General features: G+C 40.2%; 1 protein-coding gene across 4 annotated transcripts in view; it reads left to right on the forward strand.

Annotated features, from left to right (window-relative positions):
• Positions 1 to 21,281, forward strand: part of NRP1 (neuropilin 1) — a 144,818-nt gene extending 123,537 nt beyond the window's left edge. For 2 of the 4 annotated variants that reach the window (XM_019652611.1, XM_019652613.1), the window contains exons 12-17: positions 3,832 to 3,891; positions 9,128 to 9,265; positions 13,216 to 13,490; positions 13,981 to 14,077; positions 16,256 to 16,306; positions 18,425 to 21,281. In XM_019652611.1, the coding sequence (XP_019508156.1) occupies positions 3,832 to 3,891; positions 9,128 to 9,265; positions 13,216 to 13,490; positions 13,981 to 14,077; positions 16,256 to 16,306; positions 18,425 to 18,714 (911 nt within the window). In that variant the 3' untranslated portion in view covers positions 18,715 to 21,281. The remainder of the gene's footprint in view (positions 1 to 3,831; positions 3,892 to 9,127; positions 9,266 to 13,215; positions 13,491 to 13,980; positions 14,078 to 16,255; positions 16,307 to 18,424) is intronic. The other 2 variants (XM_019652612.1, XM_019652614.1) reach the window with 1 other exon arrangement.
• The last annotated feature ends 3,542 nt before the right edge of the window (positions 21,282 to 24,823 follow it).

A 24,823-nucleotide genomic window follows, 5' to 3' on the forward strand; every position in this document is an offset into this window, starting at 1 on the left:
TTAGAATGTTTATTTTCATTTTCTAACAAAGATAAAAATTTTGAGTGGATCCTTTATCCACCTAATTGATGAAATTAGGCTTGTATTTAAAATGCAGCTTTTAAGTTAGGATTTTGTAAATCATTTTACAATGAAATTTAGAAAGGTGGCATTAGTTGTCATTCCACATTACCACTGACTAGTAGCAAATATATCAGGGATGGTGCGTGCCAGATGCCTCACTAATTAATTTAGGGTATTATTCCATAATATTCTAAAACCCTGTTAAAAGCTAGAAAGGGACCTCTCTTCCACTTGGAACAGCAGAGGAAATGTTGGGCAAGTGGAGAATGGGGTTGCACATTTGGAAATTGGCCAAAGCACTGGGATTTTCACACTATTGTTGCAAAAGGTACTGTGGGACCTTTACTGCTACTCGGGTCAAAATGCAGTTTCATATAGCATCTGACTCTCATTTTAGATTAAACATGAGCGCTTGGATACAGGGCTGTATTTTTACCCAGAAAGGACTCAAAGAGCCCACATAATTAATTTTCATGGGTGAAACTGAAGGTGTTACCGTGTAACTTCATAATAATGCCATGTTATTGGCCAATGCATTCATGTAAAATCTGGAAGGAAATGTCCCAAAGTACATTTCCAATGACTTCAAAAGCTTTCCTCTGAAGGAACGAGAGGGCTCTGCACTCAGATGGAACAAGGGCATAAAATCTAGCTCAGAAATTTAGTACCGTGTACTGGGTTTACATTTAAATCTCACCTCCTAAGGCTGTCTCCCTGCAAATCTCCAGGATAATCACTTACATTCATGTGGCCAATAAATGTTACATTGCTATGGGCTTTTCAAACAAAGCTTGTATATAAGTAGCTACAAGCCACAGAAATTACTCTAATTAATGCAGAGGCATTTTCTTTGTAAAAAGTCAAGTTCAAGCTGAAAACCTGACAGCTGATGTTAAAAACAGTACCATTCTATGAACCAGGTCCCGTGGAACCTTCCGAGAAGTTGCCTGTAAACACGGCCACAAACCTCAGGCTTTTTGCCGACCCTGTCATACACTCGTAGTGAAATTCCTCATAAAAAGAAATGACTGCAATCATCACAGGATACCCTTTTCAATTACCCTCTTGTGGAGAGGGTTCTTTTCTTTATATAACCTAAAGTGGTCAGTTAATATTGATTAGAACAAAGCCTCAGATTTACTCCTCATATCAGAACAACCAACCTTCTCATTTTTGCCTCGGTTCATGACTGAATCAATTGAAACGGAAGCCTTTGAATGAAATAGGGCAAGTATGTTAGCCTGGAGCAAATTGTGTATGGCAATGAGTTACAAACCACAGAAAATGGGTCATTTATAGTGGAAACACTGGCTATCCTTTAAAAGTATAAGGTTATAGTTGATCTACAGCATTTAAAAAATTATTTCTTGCGTAGATAAAGTTCATTCTATTTTTTTTTTGGCTTTTTTTTAATGTATTATTACCATGGCAAAAAAAAAAAAAGGTTGTTATTTTATCAGGCCAGCACATGTGTCTCAATGATTCTATCAATACATGCATGTATTAAGAACTTCTGGGGGGTGTTCATAATGCCCACTTAACGCCCCCCCCCATCAAGAAGAGATTTTAGAAGGCATTTAGGTTTCCCTATTCATTTATTGCATTATAGCCAATTTTGCTTTAGGAAGCTGTTTGGTATCCTTTTCTGAAAAAGGGTGTGCTCATCTATAAATGTTTGCAAAGAGCAAAACCCTCACCCAAGCAGGTATCTCCTCACAGGTGAACAAATCGTCTCCTAGGCATACACACAACCTTGCACGCTCTTTGCTCACTCAGGCACAGTCTTTACTGTCAGGGCTGCAAACTTGGAATGTTCAGCACAATAAAAGCAAACTTAAAGCCCTCTCACGTTAACCCTGATAGGTGGGAACATGGAAATTGGGATCAAGGCTTTCGTTTGCAGCATTTGGTGCCTTAAAGCAGGTGTTGTTGCTTTCGTTTCTCCTCCTGGGGTGACCTGTTTGTATATATAGAGAGATAAGTATTGTAGCAAAATGCTCATTACTTATAAACAACACTGAATTCCAGGTGAAATGTACCAAATGCATGGAAATGAGGAGTGGTTTTGCTTTCTTGATTGCCAAGGTAAAGTTACTCATTTGCAAATGCCCTTGAAGTCATTAGATAATACAATTGGCTTCAAAGGCATCAGGAGGCCAAATTTCACACTGGATCTGTGTGTATCCAACAGCAGAATTTGGCTCCCAACCTACGACAAAACTGATAATGCATATTCAGTTTTAAGAAGTGAATTTTCACCTTGAGTTTTTCTCCTATACGACCACTGGGAACAGAATGCTAATATATTCTGGCCTCCCTCCAATTCTGCCATTATAGATTCACCTTCTTAACCCATAATATATATAATTCCTTCTTCCTAGTGCCTGTCTCACTGAAGCCACGCACATGTGTGACCACTCAGCCGGCACATTTACTGGGAGAGCAGGGGTAACATGGCTTTGTGCTGCAGCTGATTAGCTCAGAAATCTTCAGACCATTCCAAGAGCATGACTGTACAGCTCTGATGATTTCTGATCTGTAGGCTATAGGATAGAACTAGGGCCTGACCAGAACAGAGATGATCACGTATCTTTAGTGAATGATACTATTGGAAGGTGTACAATGGCACCTTATAACCACCTCCCAAACTTTCTGTAATAGTCAGGGCCCAGCCATGCCCTTACTCTCAGCCTGCCCAGGACTTTATGTCTTGGGATGGCAAATAGATTATCACTGACCATGATCTGCAGTGCAGATACATAAGGAGAAATGCTTTTCCCAGGCACCTAAGTAATAAACAGCAAATCGGTGTTTCTCAAGCTTAGTGGATTATGGCACACTTGAGAAGCTTTCAAAAATACAGATTTCAAGGGCTTACCCCTAGAAATTCTGGTTCTCAGTGAGATCTGAGGAGGGTAAGTGGGTTGCAAACTGCAATTTCAACAAGTGTTCAGGTGATTCTTATGGTTGGGCAAGTGTAAGAATGCTGCTTTAAAACAGAAATACAATGATGAAGAGTAGAAAATGGAAGACGTGAGACAAAGAAAAAGAGGATACAGCTAAGTTTCCACATGGTCCCCTGACCAGGCATTTCAAAGTTGACACAAACTGATTGAAAGCTGACATTGTTCAGGGTGTTGTTTGTGCAATCTCCCAGTTCCTTGAAACTGTGAAGAAATATTTCTCCCCTTCCCTTTTCCTGCAGCTTCTCCAAACCACATACTGGGCAGAATATCTGTCCTTGGGGAAAAATAAACAACTTTCGTAGCCAAAAAAAATGGAAGAACTACTGCCATCCACTTTAAACCTTCAGTTTGTAAAATAGACTGTGGGACCAGCCTTGCAACTCCCCTGAAGGCACACATCTGAAACCTTGGGAAACTATTTGAAGCTTAGAGGTCTAGGTCAGGTTTAATACCCAAATCACTGAGGACATTTGGAGGCCTTTGTTTTTCACTGCTGCAATTGCATGCCCTGCTCAGCCTGAGAATCAGGGAAGCCCTTGGAACGACGTCTCGAGCTCTCCACACTGTCTGGATGCTTTATAAATAAATGTGTTGGGTAAAATCTAATAGGTTCTTTGAACTTGATATTGTAGTAAGCAAAATTTAAGTAAAAGAATTACTATAGCTGGGATTAAAGGAAGGGTTTTCTGTGGAAAACGTTTGCCTCTATCAAATGTATGGAAGCATACAACACTTCTCTACTGCATATTATCTACAATGCTTCCCTTTTCTCACTGTTGTATGTTACTGTTTTGTTTTTCAGGTGGTACCACTGTGCTGACCACAGAAAAACCAACCATAATAGACAGCACACTACAATCAGGTATCAAGTGAAACAAAAAATGTGGTAGATTTCCCATATGCCTGTCCTCCCCCCCACCAAAAAAAATAGGCCATTGCTGTGCTTCTGGGTTTCAGGTTCCCTCAAAGTCCTAAAAGAGAGATGCCACACAGCATCTGGTCTCCAAGCGTGAGCCATAAATATTGCTTTCCTTCCATCCACATGTATATGCGGCAGGGAGTGAGATTTCCTGCTCCATCAGTAATTGCCAAATGGTGACAATCCCAGCTCCCAACTGAAAGAACGGGGTAACATACTTTGTTTAAATGCAGCACATCTAGGACATGGACTGTGTTTGCAAACTCCAGGAGAAGGCAATCTCACAGGCAGCAGCCTGACTATTTTCATCACCATTCTGCAAAACCAAGACAGGCAAAGTTTGTCAGTTTTGCCTGCCATAGGGTTGGCAGTTGTACAACAGCGTTTCCAGTGGGTGTGCCACAAAATGAGGCGCAGGAAGCCACGGCTATAATTGTACGTGGGGAGAGGACCACCCTTGGGAACGGCACCTCCGCATCCTTTTATTAATAGAAAAGCATAATGACTTTTAAAGCCCTTGGTTTACTGTTGATCAAGGCCAGCCACAGTTAAACGGTGGCCTCCCTTCTCGCTCTTCTTTGTATTTTGTTAGCATTCTGTGAGATCCTTCCCCACAGACTCCCATGAAGGGAAACAGTCAGTATAAGCAATCAGAGGTTTTAAATACTTTAGAGTTAATCATTAGAGTAAGGTGAACAGGTCAGCTTTCCAGCTTCTCCCATTTCCTTTATAGAAGCTCACTCAGCCTTGGCCTCCACAGTCATTTATTAACGGGGCGTGTGGTGTATATCAACGTTTCCGCAACACTCTGACACTACCCAGCTAGGCAGAGAGTAGAAAGGACTGCCCTAATTAGTATGCTTCCTTAAAGGACCCTGTCACCATTGACCTGATTAAACTACAAAACAAACTTCTCTTCAGTGGGACTTAACCCCAAGTTTCCCCATAGTTTGCTCAGGTTGACAAAATCCCTGCTACCGCAACAGCTCAAACACCCCAAATACCGAATGATGAAAGGGAAGAATAATCTGTTCACTTAAATTTGAAAGGCACTGTCGTCCTACCCACATCTTTTCAGGGATTGTGCAACCCCCTATGATGGCTAAAGCTAACCAATGAGTGAAGCCCTGCCTCTCACTTGCTGCCTAATTTTCCTGAGAGTTCTCAGCTCCCTCAGGGTGGTTTTCTGGGGGATACCCACCAGCTGGCTCTCCTTGACTCTGTAATTGGGAAGAGGGGTCAGGTGAAAAAGTGAAGTTCTAATAATGTAACAAACATTTTAGCTGTGGTTTTAGTTTTTTCTCTTACCAGAGAATTACTTAAAACCACTATAAAGTTGCCATCTAACTTGTTTCATCTCATCTCTCCTCTTGCCTGTCAAAAGAGCTAGGAATCATTAAAAAAAAATAAAAGGGAACAACAGCTGTGGATAAAATGCAAGGGTGTAGCAAATCCCCAAATGAGATCATCCTCCCTGAATGTGAAAGGTCTATATTATCAGAGCAAGGATGACTTTATGAGCACGCTTGATTCGTGCATGAGTTCAAGGCCATTGGTGTAATGGCTTCACAGAGGAGCTTCAGGGCCAGACGGTCATCTCATCACGTCCACTGTAGTCAGAGGGCTGATGTACAAATCATGAACCAGTAAGACCCAGTGCTACCACCATCTGAACAAGTTCATGTCAAACCTCAGGGCTTACTGATAGGTCCTGTTTTGAATTCCAGGGTCAGCCCAGAGCCTCTTACAAAAATCATCCTGGTTTCCTGTTTTTCTATTGCCTGAGTCACAAGCCTGGGTCCCAGTCTTTGTTTGTGGCTAATGGGCTCTCTGACCTTCTTTGAGGAGTTCTGTTGATTGTTGCCTTCTGACTAAGCCAATATTCAGAACGTTTCACGAGGACCTGAGAGTGTGAAGAAGAGGCCAGGTCTGACTCTGAGATGTCCCCCCAGTGGCCAGGTTCACCTGACACTTTGGTCCACACTGTTTCTGTAGGTTTCAGATTCTTCAGGCATCTTTACAAGCAGCAGAAAATCAGACCCCTAAACCATCATCATAATCTGATTTTGCTGAGGCCGTTAAAGACTCAAGCAGAATCTCAAGATTTTATTCTGAGGATTCTTATCAATATAATAAACTCAGTGGGCATATAATATTCGTATACTGTCTGGGTTGTAATCAGATGCGTAAAAGCCTATTAATTCTCCGCTAGGAACTTATGAGAACCCCGCATTTTAAATCCAGTTCCCCCTGGTGCAGCCTCTTACCCTCTGAGGATCTTCAAACATTCCTAGAGCAGCTCAGCGTATATTCATAAGCTATGATTACATGAGCCGCAACACCTCTACTTGTTTGAACTGAAAGTCCAGTCTATGAGTAAGCGAGTTAACACACTCAGTGGAAGTTTTGAAATCCAGATTTCAAAAAATTAAATTAAAAATTAAATCCTTGTGCATATATGGTACTAATGATTCAACTGCAGGCAAGAAAGGTTCTACAAGCACAGCTGGCGCTTGCTCACAGCGACTATAAATTTGTTTTAAGTTCAGAATATTGTTTCCTGATATTTTTAAGAGTCAAGAAGGAATTTAGCCAGATTATTCCCAATGAATTTAATAAGAATTGTGAAGCTACAGGGCTTGGGTAATATTTTGAAGATTTAAAGGTCAATAGCCCTATATACTTATTTGATTTGTCCATTTGCTTTTTTCTCTTTCTCAACTTTTGTTTCCTCTTTTTCCGTCCTTCTCTTTTTCTCTGTTTTTCTTTTTTTTTTCTTTTTCCTTCCTATAAATGTTTATGTGTATTTGTGTGTTTAATAGCCTTTCTAGCCAGGCTTGAATTGTCAACATTGAGCTACTCTTACCCCACACCCCTACCCAATCAAATGCATAGATTTTTCTAAAATTTGTTTTAAATAAACAAGATTGCCAAAAATAAGTTTTATAATTCAGACAAGAAGCAAAAGAGTAGTAAAATGCAAAAAGTGAGAGCAGTTCACCTTGTTAGATTCGTCCAACTGGAAAGAGCATCGGAAGATAAAAGCAAACTGCCATTCATTGCAACAGGAAGAATGCCTAAATCATCCTTTCAGGCAAAGCTGCCCCATGTCTTGGTGATTACAGAAATATCCAAGTTCATCTATTTTATGACATCACCAGAATATTAGCCAAAATAATGGATAATGTGGTTGTCTGTATTATACAGTAAATTTAATGTATTAACAAGGTAAATGTAACCAGAAATGTGTGTGCTGTAATAGCTTACTGCCCTCCTGTATGTGCATATCTTATAAACTGCATTTAAGGAGAAAACCCAAAAGGACACACACATTAGTATTTTCCAATATTAACATTGTCTAACACGAGACTATGCAACAATACATTCCTGGGCCTTGGGCATCGACATCCAAGCTGATGAACCATTCAGCCACTGTTCAGTTGATTTTACTTCATCTGCATAATTCGATCTTGCTGCACAAGTGTGGTAAATTTTGGAATTTCACGGCTATGAGAGACTAGACATGAAATATAACTCTCCAGTGACACTGTGGCTGTGAAGTATAGCCCTTCTGCACTAACTGAAGGCGTTCACATTATACACATCACAGGGCTTACGAGTTTACTTTCCCACACTGGACCTGTGCACTGGTTGGGAGGCCACATTGTCATTGGAAAGGAGAATCCATCCTTCTCAGTTCTGACAATTCTTATGGTACATTTCTTCCAAAATTTTACATTAGCATTTGAAAAGAGTTCCTTGGAAACTAAAAAGGCAAAGTAAATCATCTTTATCTATTCAATAAAACTTTCCATTAAAATTCCTCTTGCCACCCGTAAAGTGGCAGAAGGGCAATGGAGTCCAGGCTCAGAGGAGAAAGCAAGATATTTTTTGTTAAACGCTTGGACAGAGTTAAAGAAAAGATCATAACAAAGTATGTGCTCAGCCAGTTGTTATATGTTGTACCCTAATGCAGCATAGAATACCACACTTTCCTTATTGTACACAGGGATGGTTTTGAGACATTTTTAAGTTCAATAAGCAGGTCGTCCTAGGCACCTGTCTCTCTGTTTCAATGCTGCCATCTTGTGGACTGCCTAAACTCAATGAGAAGCTGTGACCCCCCCACCCCCTCATTATAGAAAACAGAAGCTTTTGTGTTTCATTTTACATAGGAGGGGTAGTGAGACTAATAGAAGCATGAGTATCTCATCTTTAGGAATATTTTTATTGTTAGCTTAAATTCACCCAAAAAATGTCAAGCATCAGTGACTTCATTTTTTCCATGCTTAAAACTCAAGCTACTTTCAAAAAGAGGGTGGAGTAAAAAAATAGAGATTAAAAAACACTACAGTCAAGCAGCACTTTGGAGAACACACAAGAGAGCTCATTCCTGAGAATCCATTCATACTTTCCTTTCAGATCCCAAAGGAAGCGTTTTTTTGAACATTAAAAAAATAAAAACGGGTAGCTATTTAAATATGCTTTGGTTTTACATGACCTTGCATTAAGGCTTAAGTGGGGTGAACAATTTATATGCAAATTTTAAAATTCACTGAAAAAGCAGAAACTACACTTAAAATTAATCAACCTGATATAAAGCACAGAAGAAAAAAAAATAATCTTAAGAAATGCTTCAGGGATCTGACATTAAAGACCCGAAGCATAAACTGCTATGGTGAGAATACAGATAACCTCCAGGATGAGGCATTCAGCTGTCACATTTCTAGACTTTGGAGGTTGCCAGGTCGATTTCTAACTAAGATTTTTTTAATTGGTGGATATTCAATTTATATAATTCATCTGCAAGAACAGAGTATCTTTCATATTAAATATTATGGAAATAGGGAGAATGCTACAGATAAAATAGACATGCTTTGGAAAGTAACCTTCCTGGAAATTTTATATAAAACAAACTTGGCAGGCACTCCATGATCTTTTTATAAAGCTGGGTAAAAAAAAAAAATTACTAAACGTGATTTTACACACATTTTGACATCTCCATACATCTTTCAAGTTTCCTGGTAATCCTGGATTTTGTGGCTTTCCCAGAATTTTCGAACAGACATTAAGTTATATAAATTGTGCATTCCATGAACGAATTAAGGGCCTTTCTGACCTAAATGATTAAATTTGTCTTTTTCTGCTTGTCTCTATTTTTCCTTTCCACCCACTGAAGAGTTTCCAACATATGGTTTTAACTGTGAATTTGGCTGGGGTTCTCACAAGACATTCTGTCACTGGGAGCATGACAACCAAGTGCAACTCAAGTGGAGTGTGTTGACCAGCAAAACGGGACCCATCCAGGATCACACAGGTAATGCAGAGTTCACTGTGGCCTGATTTCTTTGAATTAGAGGTATCACTGTGGAGAGTTTCTGAGATGTGAGAATTTAAAGGAGTTGGAAAATGCTGCAGAGCATTTACTCATGCTTTTGTTTTCTAGAATTAACCAAAATCTCTTTCTTAGTAGAGATATACTTAGGCCAATAGGCAGAAAATGCTCATTAAGTTTGGCAACTGATTGGCCTCCCTGAAAAATAGCAAACTGGGCAAAGATGTGTGAATTAACACCTGTTTTGTACTTTTCCTGAGCTTTTTTAATGAAAAAATTCAACATATTCAAAAGTAGAAAAGAAATAGTAAAACAAACCCTAAATGTATATACCCAACTCCAACAATTATCGAATCATAGGACTCCAATTTTATCTCTGTCATCCCTGACACTGGACTATTTTGAAGCAAGTTCAGACATATATTATGTTATCTCATTTATTTGCAGCTAAAAAAACAATAAGTAAGGTTAATGGTTGCTCTCTCTGTGGACCCTTGAAGTGGAAGTGGATGAAGGTGGGGCAGAGTTCTTATTCTCTTGGGAAAGATTTTTAAATCTGAGCAGATAGAAACCTCACTACTTTCCAGCTCACAGCCCACCCCACCTCCTGTCTTACTTTCCCTCTAAGGTTAATTAAGGAGGGATGAATTGGGGGAGAGAGGGAACTGATAACCACTCCAGTGAACTCTTCTATCCACTGCCATCTTGTTTTCTTTCTAATCATTTCATCACCCAACTTGAGGTACGGTATAAATAACCAGCAGTGTCCCGAGAAAACACACATACTCTCCCTCTCTCTCTCTCTCTCTCTCTCTCTCTCTCTCTCTCTCTCACACACACACACACACACACACACACACANCACACACACACACACACACACACACACACATGGAACACCCAATCCACAAACATCTACCCTACTCAGTGATGCTCACAGAGCTGCTTACTCACGTAGTAGTTTTCCAAAGATACCCCAGAGGGGCCCTTGCTATTTCTGAGAAATCTCATTGAACAAAGTTCCCCTTAATGCTTTGGGCAACTGGGTCAGTGGGCCAGTGAATGGGCAGAGGGTACTTCATGCCTTTCCTATTTTGTTGCTCACATTTTCCCCAGTGAATATAACCATTAAGTAGGTTGAATAGGCCTCCTTCCACCGCAGCCTAGCTCCTTCTCTAATGAGAATGACAGGGAAATTGGATAAAATTGGACTCCTTCAATTCTGAGACACTTTCAATTGAATCTTAAGACAAGCAGGTTTGGAAAACTTAAAATACTTTGACTGTAAATGGCACTGTACATATAAATGGCATCAAATTAACCAAATGCAATTAGCTGGAATGAAGGCAGTAATGGTGGAAAAATTGATGCAAAGTGGAGCAAAATGGCTCAGTAGGATCTGACATTCAAAGGAGGTTAAAAGCTATGTTACCAAGAGACAAAAGCTAAAAGGCTTGCAGAAGTAAAGTGCTAATTGAGAAAATGAAGACAGAGTTCTTGACCCAGAACCGTGATAAAACCCCTGAAAGGAAAAATATTAGTGCTTCATGTGTTGAGTATAAGAAAAGGAGGGTTTTTCTTAGATGAAGAGCTGGTAAGTATTGTTCCTTCGGAAGGATTTGTGCTTTTTGTTTTTCCAGACACCCAGATTTCCTTGGCCATCGTGCCAGGCCTGCCCTAACTAGAAAGAGCCTCCCGCAGCACTGGAAACACAATCATTTGCCAAGAGATGCGTGAGCCTGACATCTGAAAGGCAGGAGCTTGTTAACATGAAAACAATCAGATGAAAAGAGCCCTACACAGCACACAGACCACATTAGATAGTGTGCGGCACTTTGCAAATCATACATGGAGTTGTTGTTTTTTTAAATTAACGCTACCTAGGTACAATATCCTGTTGCCCAGTTTTGAATGTGTTTAAAAGAATTCCACTTGCTTTAATGCGACTCCTGAGAATGCAGCTCGGTACCAGAGGAGTCCTGAAGCCCGGCAGGGTCCCTGTTCACTGAGCATGTGTTATCTGAGTAGCCTGTTACATGGCGGATGCTGTGTGGGCACTGGAGAGTCACCGTCAGGTTGTGGGTGGGAAACAACAGCAGTGCAGTGGAGTGAGGGTGCCCAGTGCCGATCATCAGTGGTGAAAGGTAACAGAGGAGGGGGTCAGAGAGACAGTCCTTCCTCAGAGACAGTGTAGGCTTGGGTTGAATGAGGAATGACATGCAGACATGGAGAAGAGAGCGCTGTGTTTCAGTAGATTGTCAGTGGTGTGGTTTGGACAGATTCCTGTGTGAAGCAGTTGGATATGTGGCAGGGGAGTGGGGACTTGGGTGCTGTGTGAAAAGGTGTGGATGGGCTGAAGACAGTGAGAAGCCAGAGAAGCGTGTGAAGCAGACAAGTGACATGAGCCAATGTTTCCAAGTCCACAGTGGCAGCAGGGCCACAGCCAGGACAAATGTCTCAGCCTTCCTCCTTCTACCCATGTCCAGTCTTCTCTTTCTTTCTATAGTACCATTTATCCTCTGACTTGCCCAAATAAATTTCATGGGCTCAATAAATGCATTTCCTCTCTGCAGATCTCCAACTTCAGTCTTTTTCCATAAGATTGGTCGCGGTTGCTGGGGGCGGGCAGAGGCAAGACGGGTGCATGGTTTACCTCTGTTTTGGTGAAGTGATCCACTACTCATCTCAGTGAAATGGTGTGGTCACTCACGCAGGCCACCTCCACTTGGTAAATTAGTGGAATAAGGCAAACCCAGAGTGACTGAGTCAGCTTAGTCGCAGAGGACCCTCCACAAACACAGAGAGCATCAAACATATTGCTGGAGCTGGGATTTCTATTTCCACCCTCCTTTTATTATTCCGCCCGTCCGTTTCATGAAGCGTGCTTTGACACGATCGCACATAAGCAGCCAGGTGAGGGAAGAAAGCTGCCCGCTGACACATCCACTTCCACCAGGACACAGTTGACACAGGCGGGCAGATATAAGGACGTGCCAACAGACGCACGGTGAAAAATTATGTCACAAAGGCACAAGCCTCCAGGACAGGCAGCAAAACAGCCCACTGTCCACTGAGGCCCAAGCGTCAGATTCACACTTACATCAGGTGAGGCATAGAGTAGGTGATTTCTATGTGCAGAGCAAACAGTGAAACATGAATTGTGTGTTTAGACCAGGTGGTAGCAGGAGGAAATGTTCCCACTGGGGGTAATTAAAAGCAAAGCCAAGAGTACGTCCTCACAGCTCTGCAAGTGTCAGTGTTGCCAAAACGCCAAGTTCTAATAAACCTCGAAAATGCAGTCTTGCCTCTCTTTGAACCAGAAGCCTCCATCACATAGGAACAGGAATGCAATTGAGATTCAAGCTCTCAGGTTTATTTCAGGAATTTCTAAGCCGTTAAAATAAACTACTGAAAAATAATCTGAATTTGGAAAAAGAAATCACTAGATTATTTGGGAAAACTGCAGCTTTATTATTAAGCAGTTAAGTGACTGAAGCATCATCAACCAGACGTCCTGCTGCTCGAGTGATAAATAAGAATACATCTAAATTATTCGATTTAATGTCTGTGTTCACACAGGTGCTGCTGAAGCAACCTTAAAGTTGCACGAAAATAGGTCTGCCCTCCGCTTTCCGTCTGCTTGCAATGGTGCAAAGCCTGACTTTAGTCACAGCCCATGTCCCTATGACCATGCATTCCCAATGAGTGGTGTCCGATGTAGTGCTGCTTTGGAGCCTTCCCCCAATCACATGTCCATTCACAGAAGGCTCCAAAGAGGCTACCCAACAACTGCACACCATTCGCTTTCCGCTGTGGGTTTGAGTTCTTGGTGCTCAGTCTAGGAGAGAAGGTTTGAGGGGTGGAACTGGAAAGAAAAGAGACAAAGAAGTCCTAGATGTGGCCACTCCCCCTGACCATTGTTCTTGTCACAGCAGGCGATGGCAACTTCATCTACTCCCAGGCTGATGAGAACCAGAAGGGCAAAGTGGCTCGCCTGGTGAGCCCTGTGGTTTATTCCCAGAACTCTGCCCACTGCATGACCTTCTGGTATCACATGTCTGGTTCCCACGTGGGCACGCTGAGGGTCAAACTGCGCTACCAGAAGCCGGAGGAGTATGACCAACAGGTCTGGATGGCCATTGGACACCAAGGAGACCACTGGAAGGAGGGGCGTGTCCTGCTCCACAAGTCTCTGAAACTTTACCAGGTAAACCCCTTCCCTAGGGTGGGAAGGGCAGCTGCTTCGGGGACACTGAGGTAGTATTTCGAAGGTTATCAAATGAGATGCTGGAATCACTCCAGAAATTATTTCAGGGGTTTCCTGAACATGAGCTATTGCTGCAATGATGATAATCTCAGTAGTGAATTTCAGTCTCCTAGATTACAGAAATAGAACCAATTTGCTGAGAAAAAAAGGGAAATGCTACTTTTAATCTATTTCTGGGCTGTCACAATGATCATTCCTTTCCTTTGCTGCTTTTTCCAGTTTTAAATTTAGTATCATAAAAAGAGAGTGTGAGGAGAAGTTTTATGCCATTTTCAAGGCAGTTAATATGGATTGATGAGCAAAGCATGTGCTTATGCAAAATCTCATGAATTTAATTTATGTGCCATAGCTTGAGCTGAACAAGCATTTATAAACACTGCTATTTGGGACTGAATATTTAAGTACTGTGAAAATGATCTCATTTTGTTAGGTGATTTTTGAGGGCGAAATCGGAAAAGGAAACCTTGGCGGGATTGCAGTGGATGACATTAGTATTAATAACCACATTTCACAAGAGGACTGTGCACGTAAGTACAAGTGCTATAGACACCAATGGAGCACTTGCCCAGGGCATGACTCTTTCCATGGGATGGGCTTTGTTTTGCTCATTTAGATCTAGAATTTCAATGTGGGCTGTGAGCACATCATATGAAATGCATATTCTGGTGCAACGGGGCAAAAAACAGGTCAGTTTATCTTTAGCTACCCCATTACCTAACCTAGTTCATTTAGAATGTCTGGTTGGTACCTACAAAACAACATAATGATATGGAATGCAAAGATCTTACATAGAAAAAAGAAATTCTCCATTTACAGGCTTTTTACGCCATGCCAAAACAGTGTGATGAAAAGTGGAAAACTCAGACATCTGGATAATTCCAAAAATCTGGGTGCATAAACAAAACAGCAGGCCTTTGAAAATTTTGATCACAGTGAATTTAATTAAGATTACGTTGTAATGAACCACAGAAGCCATAATTCTTTGCTCTATTACAAATAAGTAAATATTTCTGGCTCTTAAAATAGTTGAAATGATTCAAAAGAATACATGAAATTTAGAAACTTTGCCTAGTATTTCAGAGTTTATGGTTTTTCTCAGTCTGGTATGTATGGATAGAAGTCTGAGATGGAAAACCAATTTGTATTGTCTAGTTCTTGATATATAATGATAAATAGCATCATTAATGGCAATGTAATAGCACAGTAATTAGTCTTATGTTCCATTTGCTACACTTAAACTTTGTTATATATTATTATATAATAGGATGTTAATTGTAAGCAAATGGAATAAGCCTACTGGGTGAATTTAAGACAAAGGTGGCCTACTGGCTATAATGGGTTTTTGGTCATTTCCGCAATTTATAAAGCATTTATTATGCAATATATTGAACATACATAATCCCTAAAGTGGCAATAATTTAATAGGGTTGATTAAAGAAATTGGGGGAATAGAAGAGCTGCGAATAAAAATCTGCTTATGCATACTATGTAAGGAAATCTATTTAATGCCATACTAGTTAGCAAATCTTCACAGAAAATAATGAGGCTTAATATTTCAGTTGCAACTACTTTACAAATGACCCACATCCAAATCTATATTACTGTCAAAAGATATATTTCATGTAGCTATATAATGCATTGTATTACCATCGCTTTCCTGTTCCAAGATGAGAGTGATGATGGTTATGGTTTTGGAATATAGGGCAAACTCCACAAACTAAAACAAACAAATAAATTCAATTTAGTCCAGCAAGTTATAACTGATAACCCACCATATGCAAAGCAGCATCCAGTGCTCCAGTGAACATACAGAGGGCTAAGACAATTCTATGAGCCTTTTTCTTTTCATGTATTTGGTCTACTTAGCTGTAGTTGTCACTAGGCACTGGACTCAAAAAGTCACCACTAAAGTACCATTAAGACACTTTAGTACCTTTAAAAAGATGTCTAAAATAATTGTATAATTATTCATCAAATATGTATTCTCAAATATTTAGCCATGGGTGCTGTTAGATTATCAACTAGTTATTAATTATTCATACATTAATTCAGCAACTATTTATTGAGGCACCTATTCTAAATGGACACTGTTCTAAATGCTGGGGATGTAGCAGTGAATAAAGTACTCAAAAGCCCTTTCCTTCTACTCAGAACCGTAAAGGATGCCAGACACCACTTTTTCCAGAGATTTTTTTTTTCTTTTTTTTTGGTAAGACACAGGACACAGTTGCTGGCATGCTATTTAGGAAACCAAACTAACACTCATCAGACTTAGGAAGCTGTTATCTACAAAAGCACAGTCTGGTAGCCATATGAACAACCCCACTTCTGTTTCCTATTTTCACCAGATTTCCCCCACACTCCAGATGCCAAAACCATTTCCACCCTTCTTTTCTAAAATAACACATTCTGCTAATAGCAGAGCTACCTGGATTTAGATGTGACACCGACTTAATAGTCATTGAACACCACCACCTTACTATCACCCTACAGTTACATGGTAGGGGCGATTGCACTAAAATTCCAAAGGAAACCCAGCTAAGTGTGTGTGTGTGTGTGTGTGTGTGTGTGTGTGTGTACGTGCCTGCGTGCGTGCGTGCGTGTGTGTGTGTGTGTGTGTGTGTGTGTTAGGGTTTATGTAGTTTGTATGTATTACATTTTGCTGGCAGTTCAAATATCTCTTTCAATTTTGTTTGACTTATCAGGACCAGCAGACCTGGATAAAAAGAACACAGAAAATAAAATTGATGAAACAGGTAAATTTGTCTTCCTGACCAACATGAAAAAAAAAAAATTCTGTGGTTTTCATTATATTTCTAAAGAAACTTTCTGGAACTCTAGTACACTAGTATATCAAAGCAGGGCAAATAAAAAAAAATACATTCTTGCCCATGGTACTGTGGACTAGATTATTGTTACACAGGGCCCTCTCCTAAGCTGCCCTGAAGACTTGCGGAGCCTCTGTGACAGATCTGACTTGTGTACGCTGTTGAGCAGTGGGGAAGGGTGCCAACCCTAACTCTTCCATCCCTGAGCTGGAAGAGAACTTAGAGGATAATCAAGTAACCAGTCACATTTTATAACTATGGAAATGGAAAACTAGTGAAGGCTATGACTTACCAAAGCCTTAACAATGATTTTCACACAGTGATTTGAAACCAACTCAAAAGCTTATGTCTGGTTGATATCCAGATATGATCTTTAAAGGGCTGGAGCCCAGTGTCTGTGATAATGTGCTGAATTTGGTCCATCTGTTCCCATTCTCCTCTATGGGAACCCTAGTTTTGTGATGATAATGATGATGACAAGGACTTACTGAGGCGCTGGTATGTTCTAAGCACCTTATATACATTATCTTTTTTAATCCTCACAGCTGCTCTCTGAGGTATAGTTATTCCCATTTTCAGATGATTAGACTGAAATTCAAAGCAGTGACTTGCCTTAAGTAGCATAGCTAACTCGGTGGTAGCCTCGGACTTGAGACTGGTTAACTTGAAAATGTGTTTTCTTTGAACACTGCTTTGTGATCAAGTTGAAGACATTTGATCAGTGTCAGGCCTTGTCTGATGTTATTTTATTCCCGGAAGTTTCCACACCTCCAGGCTAGCAGCTGTGGGGCGTTGGACACTTGCCCCAGTATCACTCTCAGCTGCTCCCCCAGCTCTGCACCCTGCTCAGAAGCATTAGCATCTATTGCTATTAACAATGTGGTCCTACTATAGCCAGACTAGGGCTTGATAGAGACAAATAAGTATGGCGCTATATACTATGCTGTTAGTAATATTTACACGTGGCTCTTTACCTTAGTTACATAGCCCGCATAGAGGTTGTTTCAAAACAACGTTTCATCAAGGGAGAGAATATTAATATGCCCCTATGGCTTATTTGCCCCAGTGTAGGGACTTGCCTCTCATATTTTTAGTTTTCTTTGATTGGGAATCTTTGTTGATCCAAACACCACTAAGTAAACACCGTGCACATTGCACATTAATATTTTAGTCTCGTTTCTAGTACCAGGTAATTAGGCTCAAAGCTCCTATGTTCATAATGCCTCATGTTCCACTCTAAAGAAAACATTTCCCCAGTGACTGAACTGCAGGGCAGTGTGACTGTCTCCAGTGAAACCACCAGGGCTGCAAAGATGCTGTTATTAAATGTGTTCTGTTCAGCACAGCACAGACACGGTCTCCAGATTGGAGCTTTTACTCCTTCTAAATGACAGCAGCAAGCATTCCTGTGGTCTGAAAGAACTCTCTTTGTTGAGTGAAACCACTGTAGACCTGGGGGAAACGTGCTTGACTTGGAGATTTTACATGTGTGGAAGAACAAACACGTGTTTAAACCATGCTGGACCCTGGACACGGAACCCCATGGAAGGGCGGCTTGGAAGGATTCCTCGTGCCTGCTTGGGGATCAGGCAAACGCACAGGGAATAGTTAAATCCCCTGCCACACAAATGTGTGACTGAGCATTTTGCAAAGCTTAGTGACTGCTTATCTGGCCAAGGACTAAAAACATAGATTACAATCTAGCACAGATGGCAGGCTGCATGAAATCTGAATTAGATTAGAACATAAACCTCACTGTTTACCCAGAATCAGTTGCTTCCATGTGCTAAGCTAGCTGTCACAGCTCCCCCGTATCCTCACCTCCCACACCGCGACTCCCAGCAATGAGTGAAACACAAACCTGGGTGTTTCCCGTCCATGGAGGAGCCAAACCCCACTTCAGAAACCGCTCCGCAGGCTGCTGGGGAGAGGACAGACAAAACGAGCATGTGATTTTTCTCCTTCTTTCTTTTTTCTCTATTTTTCTGTCTACTTCCATCTGGTATATTGGCAGTGCTCACGAAGCCAATTTGTTTGTCTCCCCAGGGAGCACCCCAGGATACGAGGACATGGGAGAAGGTGATGAGAACATCTCCAGGAAGCCAGGCAACGTGCTGAAGACCTTGGACCCCATCCTCATCACCATCATAGCCATGAGCGCCCTGGGTGTCCTCCTGGGTGCTGTCTGTGGGGTTGTCCTGTACTGTGCCTGTTGGCACAATGGGATGTCAGAAAGAAACTTATCTGCCCTGGAGAACTATAACTTTGAACTCGTGGATGGTGTGAAGTTGAAAAAAGACAAACTGAACACACAGAGTACTTATTCCGAGGCATGAAGGCAGACCGATGAGAAGTCGAGTCAGAGAATTGAGGTGGAAGGACATAACTTGAGTGCGTTGATCTTCTTTCACTGTACAGGCTGGAAAATGCGTTGATGACGCTGAGCCAGGCTTTTCTCAGGAGCTTCAATGAGTATGGCCGACAGACAGGAACAAGTTAGCTGTGTTAACAATCGGAATCGTGTGCAGTCAGCTTTTTTCTGTTGGTTTAATTTGAGTAATCAAATGCTGGTGTTGAGACCAAGTATGATTGACTTCATAATTCATTTTGACTCCCCTTCCCCTTCTCTCTCCTCTTCCTTTTATGGATTCTTTTCGGAAACTGTGCAAAATCCAAGATGCTGGCGCCAAGTGTATTTAGTGGGGCCCTTTTGACGGACATGCTACCTGTAGCCCAGTGCCCAGAATATATGAGAATAACTGCATTTCAGTGGACTCCTGAAGCCGTACCTGTGTATACTTGCCCACGTTGTGCATAGGCAACGAAGGATTAGGATGTTTTCTTTTTAAGTACTGTAGCCTCAGTACCAGTATAGTGTGTCAGCTCTGTTTACGAAGCAATACCGTCAAATTTTCTTGATGTTTTCCAGTGTTGTACTTAAACCTCGTGCTTGTGAACTCCATACAAAAAAACTGTGCCATCACCAAACACTGCTGGCAACTGGCTGTCCTGTCGACAACCGCATCGAAAAATCCTTGGCACTGGCTAGTCCATGTCCTCTCAAGTGCCTTTTTGTTTGTACTGGTTTGCATTACGTTACATTAATGACCTGCTCTGTTTCTCACTGGTGAAAGCCCTCCTCTTTAATCAAACCCTGGTGGCCCACTGACTAAGAAGAAAGTATATTTTAGTGTGAGACGTCAGCCCCCGGGAAGGCAAGGGCTCTGAAGATTTGGCAACGTGGCTTAATTGTTCTGCTTTTTCTGTAGTTCGATTTCATGTCTCTTGATCCTTTTGTATAAAGCTGCAATATTCTCTCCTCTTGTTCTTTCATATGGAATGTATTTTCAAATGTAAACTCTTTCTCTCCTATCTCTCTGTCTTTTTCTCTCTTAGAATTTAAGCATTTGCCATTGTCCAGAAAAGAAACTTGCAGCTTTAACCTGCTGGTAATGGCAAATAATTTTACTAGACTTTATGTTTAAAAATAAATAAGGGAAATTCCTAACTCTGCCCTCCAAAGTCTAACTTTGGTTTTCTTGTTAACTGGTTAAAGTGACAGTATCTTTTTTCCTTAAGCCATTTGTCTCTCTATTCCAATCAAAATGATCTTTGACAAAAATGTTTGCGTTAAATAGAAATAGTGATAAGTTGAGAGAAGAAATAATATTAATTGGCTTTTAAGTGAGACCCAGAGGAAGGACTGAATACAATTCTCCAAATATCCAAAAACATGAGATTTTTACATCCAAATATGCAGAAATGACCCATGAAACCTTCTTGTTTTGGTACTGGGTTAGACAAAGGAAGTGGAAGAAAGAACAGTTAATTTAAGAAAGCGACTATAAATCCTGGTGCCTGGTGGTAAAGTGTTTTCAGATAAGACGGTGGGGGGGAAATGAGTAAAGTCAAAACAAATGTTTTTTAAAATCCATTCAGCAGCAACCTGAAAAACAAAGACGTGGATGAATGCTTCTAGAAAATTCCAATTGCTCACAAAGAAAAAGCCTGCCTTGGGGCTGGGAAGACCTAAGCCTCTAACAGCTCAGAGTAGTAAATATCTTCTCAGGCAGCATGTGAATTAATCCAAAAAACTGGTTGTTTTTAGTGTATTTGTGTCTTGCCATGTTATACATAAGAACTTTGAAATCTTCCTCCCTTCCTGCATTGCTATAGGTCTCACTCAAATACATTTGTGGGAGTCACATTTGCATCATGGACAAGACAGTCCATTCATCTTGGTTTAATTAGGTTGAGAATGCCTTTTGTTTCCAGGAAAGTATTGATCACTATGAAAGAAGAATAGATTTTTGTCCACAGAGACATTCATTCAGTTGTTATAATCATACCAGGAAAAAAGCACTAAGACTTGATTTTATTTTAAGGCAATGGACTTAAAGTTGTCCACAGCCAAGGAAAAATGATACTGAAACTTTAAATTTTAAAGTATCTTGCACTGATAAATATATTTAAAAATTATATGTTTATAAAGTTATTAATTTGTAAAGGCAGTGTTACAAAATGTTCAGTTTATATTGTTTTAGATTGTTTCGTAATTTTTAAAGGTGTAAAATAACATATTTTTTCTTTATTGAAATCTATAAAACTTTCTGTAGTAAAATGCTTTCATTTTACTGGTATATTATTGCTTCATGTTTTGTACCATCATAAAATTTTGTGCAAATTTTTTTTACAGAAATTTTTATTTTCTATGACAATATGACACTTGTAAATTGTTGTTTCAAATTGAACAGCGAAGCCTTAACTTTAAATGACATTTGTATTCTCAGACACTGAGTAGCATAAAAACCGCATAGAACTGAACTGTAACTTAAATTCCAAACTATGACTACTACATTCCAAAGAAACAGTTGAATTAAACATTTTCATAAAATATCCCAAACCTGATGGCTTTTATTATATTAGCTTTGTTATTGTTAAAGAAATTGGTATTATTCCAGCATCATATAACTTTCAAGGTTTTTTTAAGTTCTCTTTTAAAAATAATATCCTAATAAGGAGAGAAGATTAAGAAGACATTTCCTGCAGGTAAAAAAAAAAAAAAATCAACCCAAATTGGACACTTGCCAAGATAAGGAACAGAAAATTTGACCTTATAAATGGAAATTTTTCAACCCTAAATCTGTGTCAAATGTTCTATATTCCATTAGGTAAAGCTTTGTTTTTTAATGAAATTCACAAATACCTATTAGCAAGTGTCGGTCTTACAGAAAATAGGTAGTAAATCTGACGATGTTTATGCTGTGCCTATGCAAAATTTAGGTGTAGGACAAAGTTAAGCATGGTATTACAAGTAGCCATTTGCAATTCTTAGGAAAAATTCTATTTCACCTGGGACCAAAATAATAGTAATAATAATAATTAGTAATAATAATGCCAACAATACAGACAATAGAAGTATTGAGGCAAAGACCTTGTAGAAAGCTTGTTCTGACAATAGTGGCCTACCCTAATCCTCATATCCACAGACCAATAATTTTTTCTTTATCTTCCTCTGACTGTAGGAAAATTTAATTCAGAAAGCATAGGAAGTCCATGAGAGGTAGGATGCTCTGCACAGCTCTGGACTCTTACACCTTTTGCACCTTCCAAGATTTAACAAGAATAGGGCATGTTCCCTACTGAGTGGGTTTTTAGGTCTCTCTGTTTAGAGAAAAAAGCCAGAGATAGACAGAGCCAGGTGACCACTTTACTGAACTTATATTTATGCTCATAGATGTTTCCAAAAAACATGACTTGCAAGGAGTCTATGAGAATTAATCCAGATGTATTTTCTGAAAAATACTAAGGGCTGTGGATTAATATTACTTCCGTTTCATTGTTTGAGAAAACCTTAAATGTAGATGATTTTCACTCCTTTCTTATCCCAAATAAGCTGCTAAGCTAGGCTTTTCTTACCGGGTTTAATGAGCTAACTTACTGCACAGTACTTCCCAAAGTCAGGAATTAAATATGTCATGACAATTGAAACATTTAACTTAAAACATGAAAATGATTTATTGTTCCATCTCCTGTCCTCCCTGCTAACTTATTAATCACCACTTGGGCTGAATGACACTATATCTTTTTGCAAATCAAATGAATTTTGTAACATTCCACAATATTTCTGCTTCCCAATGGTAATTATAGCTGTTGTGTTGTACTAAAAAGCAGTTCTACCAAGAATTACCTCTATTTTCCTAAAATGCATCCACTACGGGATCTTAAGCAGCTTTTCAACTTGGGGGTTGAGAAACCCAAGTGAAGATAGCCTCAAATTGAGTAGAAATGAACACCAGGAAGCATGTGGGACCAGGATGATCACTACTTTTTTTTTTAGTATTACAAAGAAACACTGTAAGATGATACAAATGAGCAAATGAGAATGTCATATTATCCCATGCATGCAACTCCATAGTCAGCAATAAAGGTCCTATGAACTGATCCCATCATTTCAAAAGAGAAGGAGTAAACCCCATTTCATGAGAATATTCTAGAGTGATGGCAGTGTACTTCTTTCATTTGAGAGCATTAGGTATTTTCACAGCAGCTGTGTTTGGTAAGTTTTATTATTATTCCACTTATTAACGAGGAACCCAAATTTTAGGGAGCTTGAGTGATGAGTTCAGGATGTATCTGGTCTCATCTCCCCCTCCAATACTCCTATCAGTCCATAGTCCTGCATTATCTTGTGAGGTGATCACCTAGGGCCTTGCTACTCAACAACCAGCAGCAGCAACACCTGGACACTTGTCAGAAATGCAGAGTCTCAGGCTGTACACCAGACCTGCTGAGTCATTTTAACAAGATCCCCAGATGACCTGTCTTCCCATCCATTCCGGTTTGAGAAGCACCTCCATAGCCTGCAGTTACCCTGAGCCAGGAAACGAGAATTTGCCTTGCTTCCAGTGGTGGTTTCTGGATGAAGACAGGAAAACATCCCTGCAGGTTTCACAAGGCAACGTTCAGAAGAGTCTGAGCACAGAGCAGCCTGGAAAACAGAAAGTAAAATTAGGAAATTGGAAATCTCACTCAGAAGCATTTTGTGGGCATTCTGCTAGAGAGTTTGGGAGGGACCTAAACGTGGGCTTTTCTGAGAGGGAAGAGACAGAGTCAATGAAATATTTTGCTGGATGAAAATTTTAAAGTGCTACAGAAGCATAGCAAATACTCTGTTAATCAACACAGTGCAGTCGGGGGAGGAAAGGGAGGACTAGTTCCTGAAGAGCCAACTTCTCTATTCAAAAGTTGCCTCCTTCGTCACACAGTTGACTCTTCCAAATATTTTTAAATCCTGAGGGTAAAACTACACAAACCCTATTTAATCTTTCTTTGATGATTTCTAACCTCGTCCCTTAGGGTCCTTGTTATAAATAAGTGAGAAACTATCAAATAATAGAGTTTTGTTGTCTAATAGTGACTCCTGAGAGGGATTCTCTGTATAGAAAGATTGTCTTGTCTCCACATCTAAATAGAATGATGCCCATTAAGATGTAGGAGTTCAGTAAGTGTTTAACGCTCATAGCCAACGCCTAATTTTATCACTGTCCTGTTAATGGAGTCAGAAGTCACTGGCTCTGGCAGAACGTTGGGTTGGAAATGGACATGCTGTCCTGTGATGGTGCACCTGAGTCTCGCCCTTGTGTAGCTTGAACAGGATGACTTCCCAGGATGGAGAGCAGGTCCTGGTCTTCGTGATGCTCCTTTCCATGATTTGGACATCTCCCCCAACCCCTTCATTTTTGACATGAGCAATTCCACGCCCTTCTTCAAAGCCCCACCATCATCTTGCTGGCAGTGCTTGTGATGCTAATGACCTTGATGTAATCATGTCAGGAAGCTGTTCTAGTGTTTATGAGAGCTATCATTTCTCTAATTTTGTCCAACTTCTGAAAATGTTCAGAAATGATTAAATTGCTTCTCAACTTTGAATATATGCTATATTGAAAGCAGATTCAATCAGTTTTGTCAGATCTCTTGCCACTCTTCTGCTGTAACTCAAACTCTCCATCTAAAAGGACATTATTTTTAGCATCTTAAAAATGATGTGTTTTTAAGATGTTCATGGGTTAACACCTAATTTATACATATTTAAGTCACTTAAGTTCCTATTAGTTATAAGAAAGAATACCCTTCCTGTCCTCCAAATAACAAATCATCCCTTTGATTTAGTTTCATCTATTTACTATTAAGTTTGGGCGATTGCAGAGGTCCAGGGAGTGGCACCAGTTAGGCTTTCTCCCTGTTCCCTAAGAACAAAGGCGTATGACATCAGATCCGTCTGCTTCAACTAATCAGAAGGCACATTATTGAATCTACTCTACATAAACTCCTTAACTCCTTATCAGATTTTCTGAATGCTTACTGTGTACCAAACTTTTACTGGATGCTTCAATCAACCCTTAAAACACCCTTATGATTGGAGGTTACAAAAACTGAGGTTTG

The sequence above is a fragment of the Hipposideros armiger genome, unplaced genomic scaffold (assembly GCF_001890085.2).
Source record: "Hipposideros armiger isolate ML-2016 unplaced genomic scaffold, ASM189008v1 scaffold_183, whole genome shotgun sequence".
Lineage (NCBI taxonomy): Eukaryota > Metazoa > Chordata > Mammalia > Chiroptera > Hipposideridae > Hipposideros > Hipposideros armiger.